The following is a 15844-nucleotide window of genomic DNA, read 5'->3' on the forward strand; positions in this document are numbered from 1 at the left end:
AACATACATTTTAAAATATCAATAATGTGGGAATATGTGAACTGATTTCTCCATATGATAACCACATTATCCCTCATTCAACATTTCTTTTACTGACTCTCCATATAATAACCACATCATCTCTTAGTTTGAGACATAACTGCAAAATATGGCAGTGATAAAGATAACCATAGTAATGCCATATATGGAATTTACATGGCACATAAGAACAGAAATGTTAATTACATCATTCTTTTTTTGCAACATCACTGGCCCTTGTCCATGTTGGGGCCAAGATATGATTTTGCCAGATTTTCAGTTTTGCACCCTTGTTTGCACTGAATAGTTATAATGATGGCAAATAAATGCAATTGATCGAGTGTCAATGAATAAAAACTATAGAGTTAGACACCCCCCCAATTTGGACTTGGTTATTCCAAGGTGATCCCTGGATTTGCTTTATGGTCATTTATTATCAGTCATTTTGAGCTATTCTCACTTCCCCTGAGGGTTCAAAACAGCGGGTTTCAACTGTACCTAGAAGATGACACCCAAACTAAATCAAACAACTGGAAGTCAAGGAAAGGAGTAGGTCCATAAAGAGAGATATACCACAGAGATATCTTATATAAATACCAAAAGATCTAGAATACAGCTAAGTAAGCTGGAAAATATTCAGTTGACTTATGCATGGACTACACATACTGCTTTGTCCACCAAGATTTTAACCTCATCATTCAACATGTGCATATCAATGTATACTTTGTGATGCAATACATGTACATTACCCTGCATTTTGCATCCTTAACGCTGCATGCTATTCATTCTTGTGACAATTGTTATGGATAAGCATGCGATATTCATATTGTGAGATTACTTTGAAACTTCTGAAAAGATGTGAGTGGTTATTGCATGAAAGTGCCAGTCAGAATAATTATCATTTATTATGAGGAAGCAATCAACCAAAGAATGTCTAGAAATTGCACACCAACAGTATCAACTGTTTTATCCAGAAAATCACTAAAACCATTAATCTTTTTCAGTGTGATTTGGAAAGTGAGCAATGTAAACAACAGATCCAGTGTCTCTTAACTCCATACAAACACAAATGTCTTCAATGTTGTTGATGAGGACTGAAACACACTGGTCATTTAAAGGTGGATAGCAACAAGCAATGTGTGTAACAGGACAGACACCCAAAACTTCATGTGTTGGACACAAAAAGCCAGTCTGTTGTAGAAACGGACGATTAAGACATAGCGTACGTCTGCCTACTACACATCTTAGAGGAGGCATTAGTCTTTTTCCAGTATGGTGTCGTATTCAGATCTAGAAAGATTGAGAATTATGAGTCCCCTATATTTCGATTTCTTATACTATTCATCATTTGGAACCGCCAGATGACAGATCTACATTTTCAATGTTAAATGATCTGTCACCAAAGAAACTAGTAACTTCCCTGACTACTACAACTTTAGAACGAAATGGCTGGCACTACTAACTAAAAAAAAAGGTCGAAATTTGCCACTCACCACTTTGGTTTCACATCACAGACTGCTTAAAGGCAGAACAGATCGGATAAATAGATTACTACAAGGCAGAACAGATCGGAGAAACAGCTACTGGCATTCCTTCTTCATCTGTTTACAGAATCTTGCGCATGCGCAGTATTTGACTCTTGTGTTGTTCGGGTAAATCTAACCACCCATGAATATTACCTTAGTGTCTTTGTGGCGTCGGTGTCGCGTCGGTGAAGGAGTAGGCGAAGAAGAAGGTGTCTTAGTTAGTGAAGGATCAAATTTGCAGCCGAGGAGCGAAGGTAATGTTTCTGAGGGCTTTGACGTCTTCCAGAGTGTCATTAAGGCGCATGCTAAATCGAAACAAAGCGCAATATTGCGTTCATGGCTCTCGAAGAATATTATTGTACTGTTCTATTCAACTATTGGCGACATGTCAGAATTATCACCGTAATAACTCCGTAACATCCTTTTGGTCCAAATTTTGATTTGATTTGTATGAAAATTTTTAACGGCCTAACAGGCCTTTGCCAACTTACGGATTGTTGTTAACCTCAAAGAACCACTCAAGGAAAGTTATCTTGTCTCCTATTTCAGTAATTCTTGTTTCCTGATCATGATCAACTCATCTGCATTTACCTTTTGACTGTTCTCTGCAGCTGGTAGGTGCAAATAAATGGCGAGGTTGAATTTTGTGCTAAAGTGCGACGAATTCAAATAACTAATCGACGAAGGGCGAACGCTCGAAACTCAGCTGTTGTAATCGTTACGGTGGCCAATTTACCATTTCAACTTTGTTGATATATCCAAATTATTTCGTTACTCCCACCGACACAGCCCCAAACAGTTTCTTTCGAAACTATCAGCCTTTAAACAACCAAACAGTCGGAAATACTTGAATCCATGTGTAGCGCAGTGTTGTAAATTTCTACTCACCAGATTCTTTTTCTAATCGTCGGTCGCGTATGCACTTTGTTAAGACGGAAACGAGTCAGTTCGATCGAAGGTCGTTTCGATCGAAACCAAAGGTCCGTTCGATCGAAGACAAGAGTCAGTTTGATCGAAGAGTAAATGATAGTAGTATATGTAGTAGCGATTCAAGGAAAAGAAGTGATGTCTTGCGAGCTTCTTGCGAGCTAATAAAGAAAAAAATTTGAAGAACCATGATGCGAACATTTTCCATCATTTTTCCAAATGCGCGTGGAACATAAAGAAATGGTCGCGTCTGTTTTCTGTTAAAGCAAATTAAAAGCCGACTCTAAGGAACAAAGCGTGATAACTGTATCAGGAAATATTTTTAAACAGATTTGATAAATAGTAAGTTCAATACACTTAAGCAATAGTTACAGTCTTCGATCGAACTGACTCTTGCCTTCGATCGAATCGACTTTATCGATCGAAACGACCTTCGATCGAAACAACCTTCGATCGAAATGAAGCATTCGTTACGACTTCGCTATCCTAATTTATTTTTGCCTGAATTATTTTTTGGCGAAACTTTAAGTTTCCTCGAAGCCTTTTTTGGAAGAAATATTTCCCTTGTTATGGCGCAAACAGCCACATCCAGCTTTTGGAAACAAGCGTTGTTCGTTTGAATAGGATATCGGCCGCCATATTGTTGTTTAGAACTCGCACCACGAAAATTGGGGGAAGGATCTGCGTGGTATACATTTATTTGGATCCATTTTCCCCTGGCACAAAAAACCCTCCAAGCTGCCCGAGAGACGAATATTGATGTTCTTTTAACCAAATTTTTCCTGCCCAGAATTAGGTTTAGGTCTTGAAAAAAAGAAAATGTAATTACTCTGGCTTTCCGAAGGAAACGCCCGAGGTATAAATTCGGCTTTGCTTTTTTTGTTTTTGCGTAAGTTCACAAAACGCAGTTCCATTACAGCGCATGCGTGAAGTGTAAGCGCATGCGTAGAATAAACTCTAGAGCGCGTGGCAAAGCAATGGCTGCCTTCGTGGACTGATTAACTATGGACTGATGTACGCGAAAGAAATTCGATGGCTATTACGCTCAGTATACATAGAAAGTCACACATCATTATCAGTAGACCCACGCTAAAAATTGTGGAGCGTTTTGGGAACGGGTCGGTCCGCGAACTTTACGAGAGATCAATTTACGAGTGAACCTTCTATCGAGAAATATCAAGCGAAACCTGCTATATCAAACGAGCTATCTGATATTGTGTTTGCATGTAAACACAACCGTGTATTTAGACGTGATCGAGAACCCAGTAGAATACAAGAAGCTGCTCTGAAACGTCTCAGAAGAAAGGGCAGAAAACTGAAGGAATTTGTTTATGAGCGTATTCGTCCAAGCATACCGAATTCCTCTTGGTTACGTCGTTATGTGAAGGATAGAAGAGTTACAAAGAATATTTGTAAGCTTAATACGAAGAGGATAAGATTATAAAGTTACACAACATGAGAAGAAGTATTTGTTGAATTGTTCTGTGAGGATATATCAAAGGATAATTAAATTGAAGTGTAGAACAGGTCGGTATTTATCAATGTTTTCTTGTAATAGACCCATGTGTCTTTGTAAGAGTCAGACACGTATCAAACTATTGTAAATTTCAACTGAGTTCAGATATAGAGAAAAACCCGGGTCCTACTCCAATCTACATTGACCCTTGCAAAACAATAACGGCACCATATAGCCAAGCTAATGAGTTGTGTTGCAATGAGTTTATGCTCTTTGATTTACAATAACAAACAAGGAATCAATTCTGCTAATGATATGGTGTTAATAATCAGTTGTGTTCAAGTTTGTCTCAGTTAGCCAGGCAATCATTTTAACAGAATTACCCATGCTTTTAAATGTGTTCAAGACTGACTATGAGCTTCAATACAGTACATACATACATACTTTATTTTCGCCTCCCCAATAGGGCATTTCAGGAACAATATATAAATTACTGACTATACATTCAAATAAAATTAATTAATCACAACATCTAATATAATGTAATCTAAGAATATATATAAAAACATATGTAAACGATCGGTTAAAAAAAAAAAGTAGATATTCTAATCAGAAGTACTAATCAGATTTCAAAAATTCAGAAATAAGCAAAGATTTGAGTTTTCTTTTAAACATATCAATGTTTGCAGCAAGTTTCAGTTCTGTATCCAGACCGTTCCAGAGGCTAACAGTTCTATAGTGGAAAGATCTTTGACCGGTTGCTGTCTTGCAAAGTGGGATCTGTAGTTTCTGTGAGTTCCTTGTCGAAAGTGTTGAGATTTTTGATCTTTGAACAAAAAGTGAAGTCAGGGCCTCAGGCGCACACCCAGTCATGCATTTGAAAGCCAGAACTGCATTACAGTAGTACAGTTGTTGTCTCATTGGTATCCAGTGCAATTGTATTAGAATTAGTGTAATATGGTCGTATTTCCTTTTGTTGCATAAAATACGGCCAGCGAAACTTTGTACAGCTTGGATTCTCTTTAAATTATTTTTAGTGGTGTTACACCATACGTTGGAGCAATAATACAGTGTGCCGAAAACTAACGGGTTTATCAGGATTGTTAATGTATCTTTGTTGAATGCATGCTTCACACGGTTGATTTTTCCCAGCCTGGACATGCAACTAGCAACTGTTGACTCCACATGATCTCTGTATGTATGAAAGTGAACGTTACACTGGCACTATTCATCAAGAAGCTAAAATGGATGGATATCAGTACTGTACCTCCTTAGATAGAGCCTTTTTCACTTAAAGCCAAAAATTTCGACAATTTTGTCTTGACAATAGGATGTACTGCAGTTGCTATCTCTTGTAAAGGCAATGTGGGCTTGAAAATATTCGATTCTCATGCAAGGGATATTTATGGTAGAAGCCATTCTCAAGGTACATGTGTGCGGCTTGAAGTATTATCACTGAATAGCTTAGTTCATTATTTTCAGAGCATACATAACAATATATTTGAGTTGAAAGGGGTTAAAATTGATAAAGTTCAAAATAGTGCCCATTTTCAGTCATGCCTGTGAAACCAGAAAGTTCAATGTGAATGGTGCTGTGGCTGTCTATTCACTCTGCTACTCCATAATAAAATCATGTACAGTATGGCAAAAGATTATGGAAATTCATCTTTGAACAAGTATTTACTGTCAGATGATTTGCCAAAAACTGATGTTTGTAGAACTGAAGCAAGTTTAGATCTTAAAAGTGATTACAGTGAAGGAATATTGTCTGATTCAGTTGACAGCAAATCAATTCTCAAGAATCTTGTAAGAAATAATAGTTGAATGCACAGGGTTTTTCGATGTGGTTTTCAGACTTTTGTATGATATTAATTTTGAAACCCACAAAAAGGTCAAAATATGTGTATTCCCTCTTGGTATGTAATGAAAGTCGAATGCCTTTAATTGAACATACTAAAACTGTAAATAGCACTGCTTCTCTTGTTGTGGCCATCAGCAGTATTAAATATTCAGAGATTTTTTGATTAAAAACAATATGAACTATTGAACAGTAATACTGCCTCAATCTACTGATTTCTGACAACTCTCCTTGGGTGAACATTTGGCAACAAACTTTGACTTGGTACCCATAATAGATAAAAATTCCCTTCTCCTTGCAGTTAAAGACAAGTACTTACTTACCTACTTCAGGTTTGTAAAAGCCTTGAAAGTCCTTGAAGATGCTTGAATTTAAAAATTAAAAACTTGAGGCCTTGAAAGTACTTAAATTTGAGGACTAAGGCTTGATTTTTGCAATGCTTTTTCTTTAGCAGTTTTCTTGTTGAAAATTACAGTACTTTCATGCAAAACCTGAGAAACAACATTAAATGATTTTAAAATTGCTTATGCAAACCTTTCCAAAAGTGGTCCTTCAATTTTCTAAAACGTGGCCTTTAAACTTTATTGAAAAGTCCTTGAATTTCAACCTTTGGCATCTACAGGAACTTACTCCTATATGGTAATATATTATTTTGATTGTTGTCTAGTACCATAACATTCATTACACTCCAGCAGACAAAAATAAACACAAGTAGACTTATTCGTGACCAGCAATGATGAAATTGCGTGACGACAGTGATGGCAATATGGCAGTCCCCTAAAGATAACTCCAGATGTGCGATATTGAAAGCCCGAGTTCACGCAGATATGCGTCTAGTTGATACCTATCACGGCAAGATATGTCCGAAAAAAGATTGACTAAAACTCGCTAAATTTCGTCCACCATTGCTCAAACGACAACTATTGAGCTAACAATGTTTTTCAGCGTCTTCCCACGCTGTGATGTCATATTTTGTTGAAGCCCTGTTGGAGTAAATAGGAGAATTTAGTGGCAATCTTTCTCAAAAAATGTTGTAGTTCATCATTTTTAAGACAGTAATGATTACACAAATAACAGCACCATGAAATTTTCTCACTCCTGAATTATGTGTTGGACAGAAAACAAGTGTCTTGTGAGAATCAAATCAAAGTGTTTGTGGTTGTCTGAGTTTCACAGTAATAAGTAGAGCAGTATGCTCATGCACTTTGTATGGTTGTATGGCTATATTTGCTGCTAATCACTAGTTCTCCACTAGCTCTAGTCCTAGATTGGGCAGATGGTGTGCCTTCAATCAAGGTTTTGACTTAGATTCTGAAAAATGATTTTAGTTAAAGTCTTTTAAGTAAAAAATGTTAATCACTGTCATACAAGTTGCAGATTATTGGTAGAATATCCATTTTAAATACATTAAATTGAATGCAAATCTTTCATTGTGTTGCACTCATAACTGATGAAATGTATTTTGATGTGCTTCCCAAAAATTACATGGATCAGATTAAATTAATCTGAGCCACAGTTAAATTAATTTTATTATAAGATAATCATGTTCCTATACATGTTGTGAAGAAAAACAGTTGAAATATTACTACTGAATGATTTATTTATTTATTTTAATCTTTTGAGTTTTGGGGTTACTAGTAATGCTTAGATGTGGTAGGCCAGGGCTCAACACTAACTTTTCAACTTACTAGCCAAGTGGCTTGTGACAATTTAGATGTTACAATAATTTCAGTTTGTGTTTTAGCTAAACTGGTCATTGGAAATTGAAAACCACTTGCCAAAACTGAATTTATTCTAGTCTGTGTCTAGATGGCTACTAAACAAAAATAAAGTCTGATCATTTTGCACATTAGTTTTTACAGGGAAGCATTTAAGTAAGTTTATTGCTGGCGAGCCCTAGCGAGGTAGCAGCCCATTCTTTACAATAGTGAGAAAAAGCCAAAATTTGTCTGATGTTAGATCAGAGACATACGCAGTCAATTGCATTTTTATATCCAGGGTGCTTGTGATGACAAAGGTAAAATACATGTGGAAATATCAATCGATTTCGAGCAATAGCTGTGTACAGCCATCTTGCTCTGCTAGAAATCAAGGACACGATAACAAATTATTCACAGTATTCACCTGTTGAGGCGTTAAACCTGATCGTTGAGTCAAAATCTCTGCCCATTGAGGTAAATAATTCGACTATTGAGTTACATTTGCAGGTTGAGGTGAAAGAAAAGCTTGCAACCATAGATTCAAAATGTGGATCACTCAAATGAAAACTCAGATGATTGTTTGGGCTCTGAAACAAATTCTGAGTCAATTTCATCCATGGACAGCATCCATTTGACCGTTAAGTCAAATTGTTGTTCAACCTTTTGAGTTGAAAGAAAACTTTTCAAGCACAACATTATGTTGTCGTTTGCTCAATGACGTTGAACATTCCTCAAAATGTGTTGGTCTTGCTAAAAGGCAGGTTGTGAGTTTTGAAGGACAAATGCTTGATTTTGATATTAACAGCATAAAAATATGGAGAGCGCTGACAAGGTGTTATCAATGCAAAGAACAGCCTTTATCCTTTTGTTCAGCTTACAAGTGGGCAATTGTCACCTTTAGAAATATCACTTTGACTATTTTAAGTGAATCAAATGGTTCATGTTATACTTTTGACCCTCGTGTTAGAAGCGGTGATGGTATGCCAAATTCTAATAGCACAGCAACTGTATTAAAATTTGAAGATTTGGTTGAACTTGGGACATTCTTTTGTTCTCTAGCAAATGAACTGACATGTGAAAATTTGAAATTATCCCTACTGAATTAAGTGAATTGTTTTGTGGACTTGAGAAAATAAATCATACTCCTATGTCCTGTGATATTGACAACCAAAGAAACATGTTTCATCAAAAGAGGCTTTCCTAGCCCACCAAACTTTTTTTAAAGTCAACTTTTAAAAGAAAGTTTAAAAGAGATGGAGTAACCATCTAGAATTTTGGTTACAAAAGTCCTTAACCGTCTTAAAAAGAAATATTACAGAACAGCAATGAAAAAGTTTACTTTGAAAAATTTTCCAGTGTCTTCTCACCAACATAGTTTCAATGTGAAAGTAGGTTCTGGCGTCAGAGCTTGAAGAAAATACTGATAATATGATGTGAAATAAATGGTATAATAGGGGTTGGTGTGGCTTTTCAAAAGAGAATTATGATTTTTCCAACTATTTTAGTTTTAAAGGGCTTTTGTGAAACAACAACAGAGCCTCAAAATTTTTTTCTTGAGTTAAGAAAAGAACGTAACAAATGCCAGAACTCATAGGAGCTCTGACGCCAGCACCCACTTTCACATTGAAACCTATATGTTTTTGCATGAACTGTGTAATAAGCAAAACTTCACCATAATTCGATGCTTGACATTTCCCCCTACATCCTTTTACTTTGGGTAGGTTACCCAAAGACATAGCTGGTCTTGATTATCCACCTTTGTTTCCCTTCAAAGGTTATAGTTGAAATTAAGAGCTGTCAGCTGCAGGATTGATCCCAAGTAGAAAACAATCAAACCCATATTTAGCAGAACAATTAAGAATAGGTAATTGACTACCAAATAATCAAAATAATGACTTTATGAACATGTCTATTTGATCTAGCAGTAGGAATTCGCCACTGCTAATAGGGGACACCTAACTAAACTATCCAAAATAAAATATGAATTAAATATAGATCAAAATTAGAAACTAATGATAAATAATTATTTGGAACCGAGAATAAGGAAACAGAATAATATGGTGTATACGTTCCAATTTCTCCTCTTTCTCATTATCAGTGTAGCCATGTTGTACTGTCACAAAGGAGCTAATTTGACCTGACCTTAAAATTATATTTAATACTGATAATCTTTTGTTAGTAAAAGTGTTCTGTTTTATCAAGTTGATAAGTTGATCCACATCTTTGATTTACCACAGAATGGTAGCCCTCTAGAAAGCTTGTGTGGTTAACTGCCGAGGCCTTTTCCGTGGCTTTGTAAGGCCTAGTACTTTGGTAGAGCAATGATTCGTAACGGAAAAAAGTTATTTCAGCCGGTTTCGCAAGCTCATTTGTCAGAAATAGCATTTGTTCAAGGGACGAATTTAAAGCAAGGATTGAAATGGTAAAATGCTCTCATTTCGATGTGCAGACCAAACCTATTTTGATATTACTTGAAGGAAAAGTCTCGTTTTCAATTACTTGCCATCCGACAAGAACTGAAAAAATTATATCTTCGAATCTGCGGGGCATAATTCGCTGATTCAAACGGTAAAATGCTTTCTATTCAAAATCAGGAATTTCCTGTAAGTTTTCATGATGCGTCGATGGCGCTCGTAAAGACCTCTCTGCGAGGAAAAGCTTTGTGTGTGTTTTTTTTTACGCGCCATCGTAAAATCAATTAGAGAAGTCAATCGTCTTCTGTAGTACGCTGAAACAAAACATGAGTGGCATCGGAAAACAGTGTGATAACGTGCTAATACCGAGAAACATTCGAAGCTATTCGCAGAAACCATCACCAAGCGTTGAAGAACCGAAGATGTTCTGAAACAAACAAACAAGCCAAGAGCAAGGAAAATCGAGTAATACTCCGCAGCCCTCGTTGTGTGCCAAAAAGTCGTTAGTATCCTATTGTTAGTCTTGGTTCTCTCTCTCTCTCTCTCTCTCTTTCTCTCTCACGTACTCAGAAAAGGACAGTATCATGGCTTCGCATTCATTGGGAGGTAGTAACCATAAAAACGTTAATTAACATCACTTTATGCCATAATTTACCACTCAATGTACAGAATCTCGCTCGGAAATACCACTTAATTTATTTTGGGAGAGAAACGTGGATAAAAATTTGCGTGAAAGATTATTCTTAGTTTTATATTCAATGGTCCCGCTCTCAGTGACCGTTCAGTACAGGCGGGCGACCTCTTAATAGAAACTTTCACAGTTGACCGCTGAATAGAGGGTGATCGCTTATTGCGGTGCCGCCTAATACAGGTTCGACTATATAACGAAATAAGAACCCCGAGGAGTATCTAACGTGTGTCTGATGTTCGTCTGGATGTTCTTCCGAGTTGAGTCCAGCCTCGACTTCTTCGTAGTAGTTAATTTGGTATATTCAAGTGTGCATTAGATTATAAGATTCTTACATCTTTGACAAGTTGACTGTAAACCACAACGAGAACGTCGTGTAGAGGAGCTGAATGTAGTTTTACTTCAGACGAGTAAGCATCTTTTTAAAACAAGAGAAACGAGCGGGTATATTATTAGAGTGGTCATTGTCATTTGGAAAATAAAAGGTTACTTCGCTGTTATACAAATCGCTAAAAAGTACTCCAGTGGAGAACATATCGTGACGGTCAGAAATGCATGGTTTTACTTTCCAACGGAAATTTCTTTCATTTCCTCACTGATATGGCACGCTCTCCAAATAGAAAACATGAATTATTGCAAACTCCCGACTTGGAAAATAAAATTCACATTGGGAAGCTTTCATACTCAATAAAAAGCCGTGGCCTTAATAAGTGATCATTCATTCTACGATACGAAACGTATTATTTGCCTCAGAAAGCGAAATCCACGTCTTTCTCCTACTTGTTCCTTTGGCGCCTCTATAGCATAAGACTTTTTATAGTATTTTACGCATCAGCAACTTATATCTGTATATTTCATTTTTCTGCTTCAGTTTCCGTCATCGGTTCCCCACGTGGCGGAGAAAATGTCTTTGTGAAGAGTCAAAATTTCAGTTTCGTCCAGAAGTAAACTTAAATTCTGAAGCAACGAGTGACTGAAAGCCCACAAGTTAAGTTAAAGAGCGATCGACAGACTGAGTATTGAAACAATGGATTGTATAAAGGAGTTATTTTCCCCAAACGCCTTCAACAGAATCAGCCATGTCGGAGTTGTAATTTGGTTCATGATGGGTGTCATCTTTCTTGGCATTTTTTCCGATATGGAAAACACCGAAGGCAGGTTAGATTTCCATTGTGATGCAGCGGAGCTTGAAAACCTCGACGACGTCCGAAAAAGATGTTTCGAGAAATACAAAAAGGAGAACAACAAATACGGTTTCCCACCTTATGGCTTCGTGATCATCAATTACTTTCTTATTGCCTTTGTATGTGTTATTTACCACCGACTAGTGAGACGTACAATCGTTCATCTGTCGCCGGACACTCGTTACAGAGATCCCGAGATACAGCCGCTGGACCAAGAGAACCCGACAACAAATCGATACAAACTTTTTGTCGCTTTTTGTTGTCAACTATTCACGAGACTTGTTTTACATGTCCTCTTCATGGTCCTACAAACTCAGTTTCTTTATTCTTCAAAGTTTTCTTCTGGGTTTTACTGTCATTTAACCTCTGAAACCAGTCAACCAAATGCTTCATCTAACGCTGTCCAAACCTCTACTTTTCACGATTGTCACAATCAGCGAGCACAAAGGAAAAACTTCTGGTTGAAAGCTGTCCTTGCAGTGAATGGAATTCTCGTCGCTCTCATTCTGATTGAAACCGTCTACATTTTGTTACGGGCATGGAAACAAAGGAGTTTCATGGAAAACTCAAAGTTTCTAAGAACCCATCTTAATCCCAGCTATGGCATGTCGCATCAGAGACCTCAAAGGCAAGAACGAAGAACAGAACACGAGACTGTTCCACTACAGTCACGTGAGTGTGAAAGCCGTCCGACCCAAGGTGATAATGTCCTATCACGTCCACGAAACCAAATCGAGTTGCATCCAGAACCTCGACGGCCAAATGGAGAAGTTGAGGGAAGGAGCCGACATCGCAACCCCGAACGGCTTCGACGATTCATCGAGCAAACAAAGAAAATAATCAAAAGTGACACCCGTCGTCTCCCCGAACTCCACGCACCATTTGCAGGTCCTCCAGGCGAACCATCAGGAGCTAGAGAATTCACTATGGATGAGATTTACACCAAGTTTGTAGTCATCCCCAACAGGGCTATCTACAACTTTACTGCAGACAGGCAACAGCAACTCCATGCTTATACAAGGTCACGCGAGGAATCACAACCTAAAAGCCTGGAAGACCTCCTCGATGTTAATACGAAAAAAGTTTTGATTGTTGGTCGACCCGGAATCGGCAAGACATTTTGCTGTACTAAATTTTTCAGAGACTGGGCGTTTGATCAAGTTTTTAAAATTCATTTTGATGTTGCTTTCTTAGTTAGATTCAAGAGATTCGACTCGTCAAAGGAACTTAGTTTAAGAGAACTACTCACACTTTCAGAACATTCCCCATCAGATCACTTGGATGATGAGGTCTGGAAATACATCCTGCAGCACCCGGAAGGTGTTCTCATCATTTTTGAAGGATTCGACCAATTCAAATATAACGCAAACATGGTCGCGTCGCCCTTTCGTCCCGGAAGCGTGGAAGAGAAAATGCCGTTCCAAATCCTATATGAGTGGCTCGTAACCGGGAGACTTCTTGAAGATGCTTCCGTTGTGACGACTACGAGACCTACGGCGTTATCAAGCATCTCACATCTTACGTTCGACAAAACCTTTGAAATCCTGGGCTTTTCATCCGAACAAATTGAAGAGTATGTCCGCAAATTCGCCGGAGATGACAAGCAAACAGGTGAATTACTATGGCGACACATCAGCAGCGACATCAACTTACTTTCGTTTTGTTATGTCCCGTTGCATAGCTTCATCATGTGCTCGATTGTATGGCAAATACTGATGTTCAACAGGTCCGCTGAAGTTAACGTTCCTTCCCTATTAGTAAAGGTTTACAAGATTGCAATGAAGTTGCTTTACTATAAACATACAAAAGGATTCCGCGAAAAATATTACTCACGAGGAGATTTTGAATCAGACGATTTGCCCACCCAAGTGGAGGAGAAATTCAGAATACTTGGAAGAGTGGCGTTTGAAGGAATCAATGAAGGACAGCCGATCCTTGGAGGAAACGAAGTAGATGGAGTTGAAGACAGTGTTTTTTTCCACCGCTTACCCAACCGTCTAACTGCTGCGTCAGAACAAGAAGAACAGTTCTGTTTCATTCATCTAACAATACAAGAGTTTTTCGCTGCGAGGCACCTAGCCACCACCATGAATGAAACAGAATTGAGGAACTTTATTTCCGAGAACAACCAGGACGGCAGATGGCAACTGGTTTTCAGGTTCCTAGCAGGACTTCTTGTGAACCATTGAACAACTATGATTCGCTACCGACCTTCTTCCCGTAGAAACTGTGTGGCTACTGAGAGTAGGAATGACCTAAAATGACTTAAAATGATCAACACTAATGTTTTCTAATTATATAATTTTCCTAGTTTTCATACAATTGCGACAAGAGGTTGAGAATAGTACGAAACGTTCCTTATGATCCAACTGTAGTCTACGAGTCATCATCAGAAAGTTTTGAAACATCTTTCATGCTTGTTATCTTTCGGTAATTTTCATCAACGCCGGGGAAGTCTTCTGAAACCTTCCGCGGTCATTTGTCTCTTGGTAGTCGGTTATCTTTACCATCTGAAATCCACTCGTTCATTTGAGTCGTCACGCAATGCTTCTGCCCAGAGAAACGTTGCATGACGACTAACAAACGACGGGTGGTGGGGAGCTTACCTATCACGCCTCGGTTTTTCGAAGGATGGATAACGCTATCTTCTGGATAAACTTCTATCCGGTGGATATGCACTACATTTTGTTTCTACTTATCCGCTGGATAGCAATTTATCCATTGGCTAGCATCGTCCACCCCTTGAACAACTGGGCCCTGACTCTAATTCGTTTTACTGTAATTTGTAATTCGTTTCAGATCGCTGAAAGTTTATTTACTTCTAGGTAATTGTCTTGGATCGTTGTTCTATCGTGTCGGTTGGTCGTTGATCATTTTAGATTATGATTGCTCTCTCATAGCAGCTGATTTTTCTTCATTTGTTAATGTAAATAAGAATGTCCATGAAAAGGTTCACTTACATTTTGGAATACAGTAGCATTGACCCATTAGGTTGTTAACTAGGTAGTATTCAAATACCTGATAGGAAACCGACTCTGACCGAACTACAACCAGTCAAACAGAACGTTAAATTTGTAAAGCGCACATCGCGGCAGCAAGATTATTTGAAAAGGTTCCAATTTCGAAAAGAGGAAAAGCTAGTCATAACACATGTTTATTGAGAGCAAAGCATGTCAAACGTTTTTAAGAAGCAATAACACTGCAGAAAAAAACAGCTTTTTTGTAGGGTGAGATTGATCTTGTAAATATTAGTGTATTTTTGCGCAAACTTAAGGCCTGTTACTAGTATGATAATATGAAATATCGATGAGTTGTATTGCAGCATCACAAGATAAAGCTTTCAATAATTGTAAAGCCAGAAGACTATAGATCAGTGTAGAATAAATTTTGTAAAACGATTGATACTTTGTGGTGATATTTATTTATCCCCTATGGTTAGACAAATTATAGAGAAAGGCAAAATCATAGAGAACAAAGGCAAAAAAAAAAAAAACGAGAAGGGTAGGGAAACCACGAAGTAAAATGATTCATCTTTTATTTGTTTGAGCAGGTTGAGTTTATGGCAGCAATTTGCTGACGTGCACCTGCTATCTTCCCCACCCATCCCACCCCAGGGGAGGACATCCACCACACAGTAATCTCGTGCGTGGGAAATTAATGTCCCCTAACCCTGCAGGAGACGGGGCTTACGGTTAATTCGTCCTTATCCGAAAAGAATAGTATCTCTATCCATTTCTTGATATTATAGAAAGGTAGCAAATTCTCCTCGGTTATTTCAAGACTATGAGTATTGGTCCGGCCGGGGCTTGAACCCTCGACCTCCCGCACATCATAATCCGGCACCCTAAATTGTTGCGGCTTAAAGAAAAAGTACTAAAACACTTGAATCGCTTCTTTTCATTTTTACTACTATTTATTAGAATTCCTTCATTCAACAAACTTTTAACCCATTAATATGCGTGTCAGAATTATACTTGTGTGTGGATAATTGACAATTTCGCTACGGCACAGGAGCTCTCCCCTCGAAAAATTACCAATAGTGATCATAACTCTCAAAAAAGAAACAACAAATT

At 37.9% G+C, this 15844-nt stretch overlaps 1 protein-coding gene and 1 long non-coding RNA gene across 4 annotated transcripts in view; one reads left to right on the top strand and one right to left on the bottom strand.

Moving 5' to 3' along the window:
- Positions 1–3239, bottom strand: part of LOC148730564 (uncharacterized) — a 3566-nt gene extending 327 nt beyond the window's left edge. Inside the window, exons 1-3 of one of the 2 annotated variants that reach the window (XR_016000971.1) lie at positions 2433–3239; positions 1512–1849; positions 1–1308 (exon numbers count right to left, since the gene is read on the bottom strand). The exon at positions 1–1308 is cut by the window's left edge and continues 327 nt beyond it. This is a non-coding gene — a long non-coding RNA (uncharacterized LOC148730564). Of the gene's footprint in view, positions 1309–1511; positions 1850–2135 lie in introns of both variants that reach the window. The other variant, XR_016000970.1, reaches the window with a different exon arrangement.
- Positions 1662–15169, top strand: LOC111325092 (uncharacterized). 2 transcript variants are annotated; one of them, XM_022928822.2, is made up of 2 exons: positions 1662–1798; positions 11459–15169. In XM_022928822.2, exon 2 carries the CDS (start codon positions 11615–11617, stop codon positions 13958–13960), a length of 2346 nt encoding a protein of 781 aa, XP_022784557.2. In that variant the 5' UTR covers positions 1662–1798; positions 11459–11614; the 3' UTR covers positions 13961–15169. The 2 variants fall into 2 exon arrangements, with proteins under 2 accessions (XP_022784557.2, XP_088615622.1); XM_088759496.1 differs by having other exon boundaries at positions 1736–1753.
- The last annotated feature ends 675 nt before the right edge of the window (positions 15170–15844 follow it).

Source organism: Stylophora pistillata, chromosome 5, assembly GCF_964205215.1.
Source record: "Stylophora pistillata chromosome 5, jaStyPist1.2, whole genome shotgun sequence".
NCBI lineage: Eukaryota > Metazoa > Cnidaria > Anthozoa > Scleractinia > Pocilloporidae > Stylophora > Stylophora pistillata.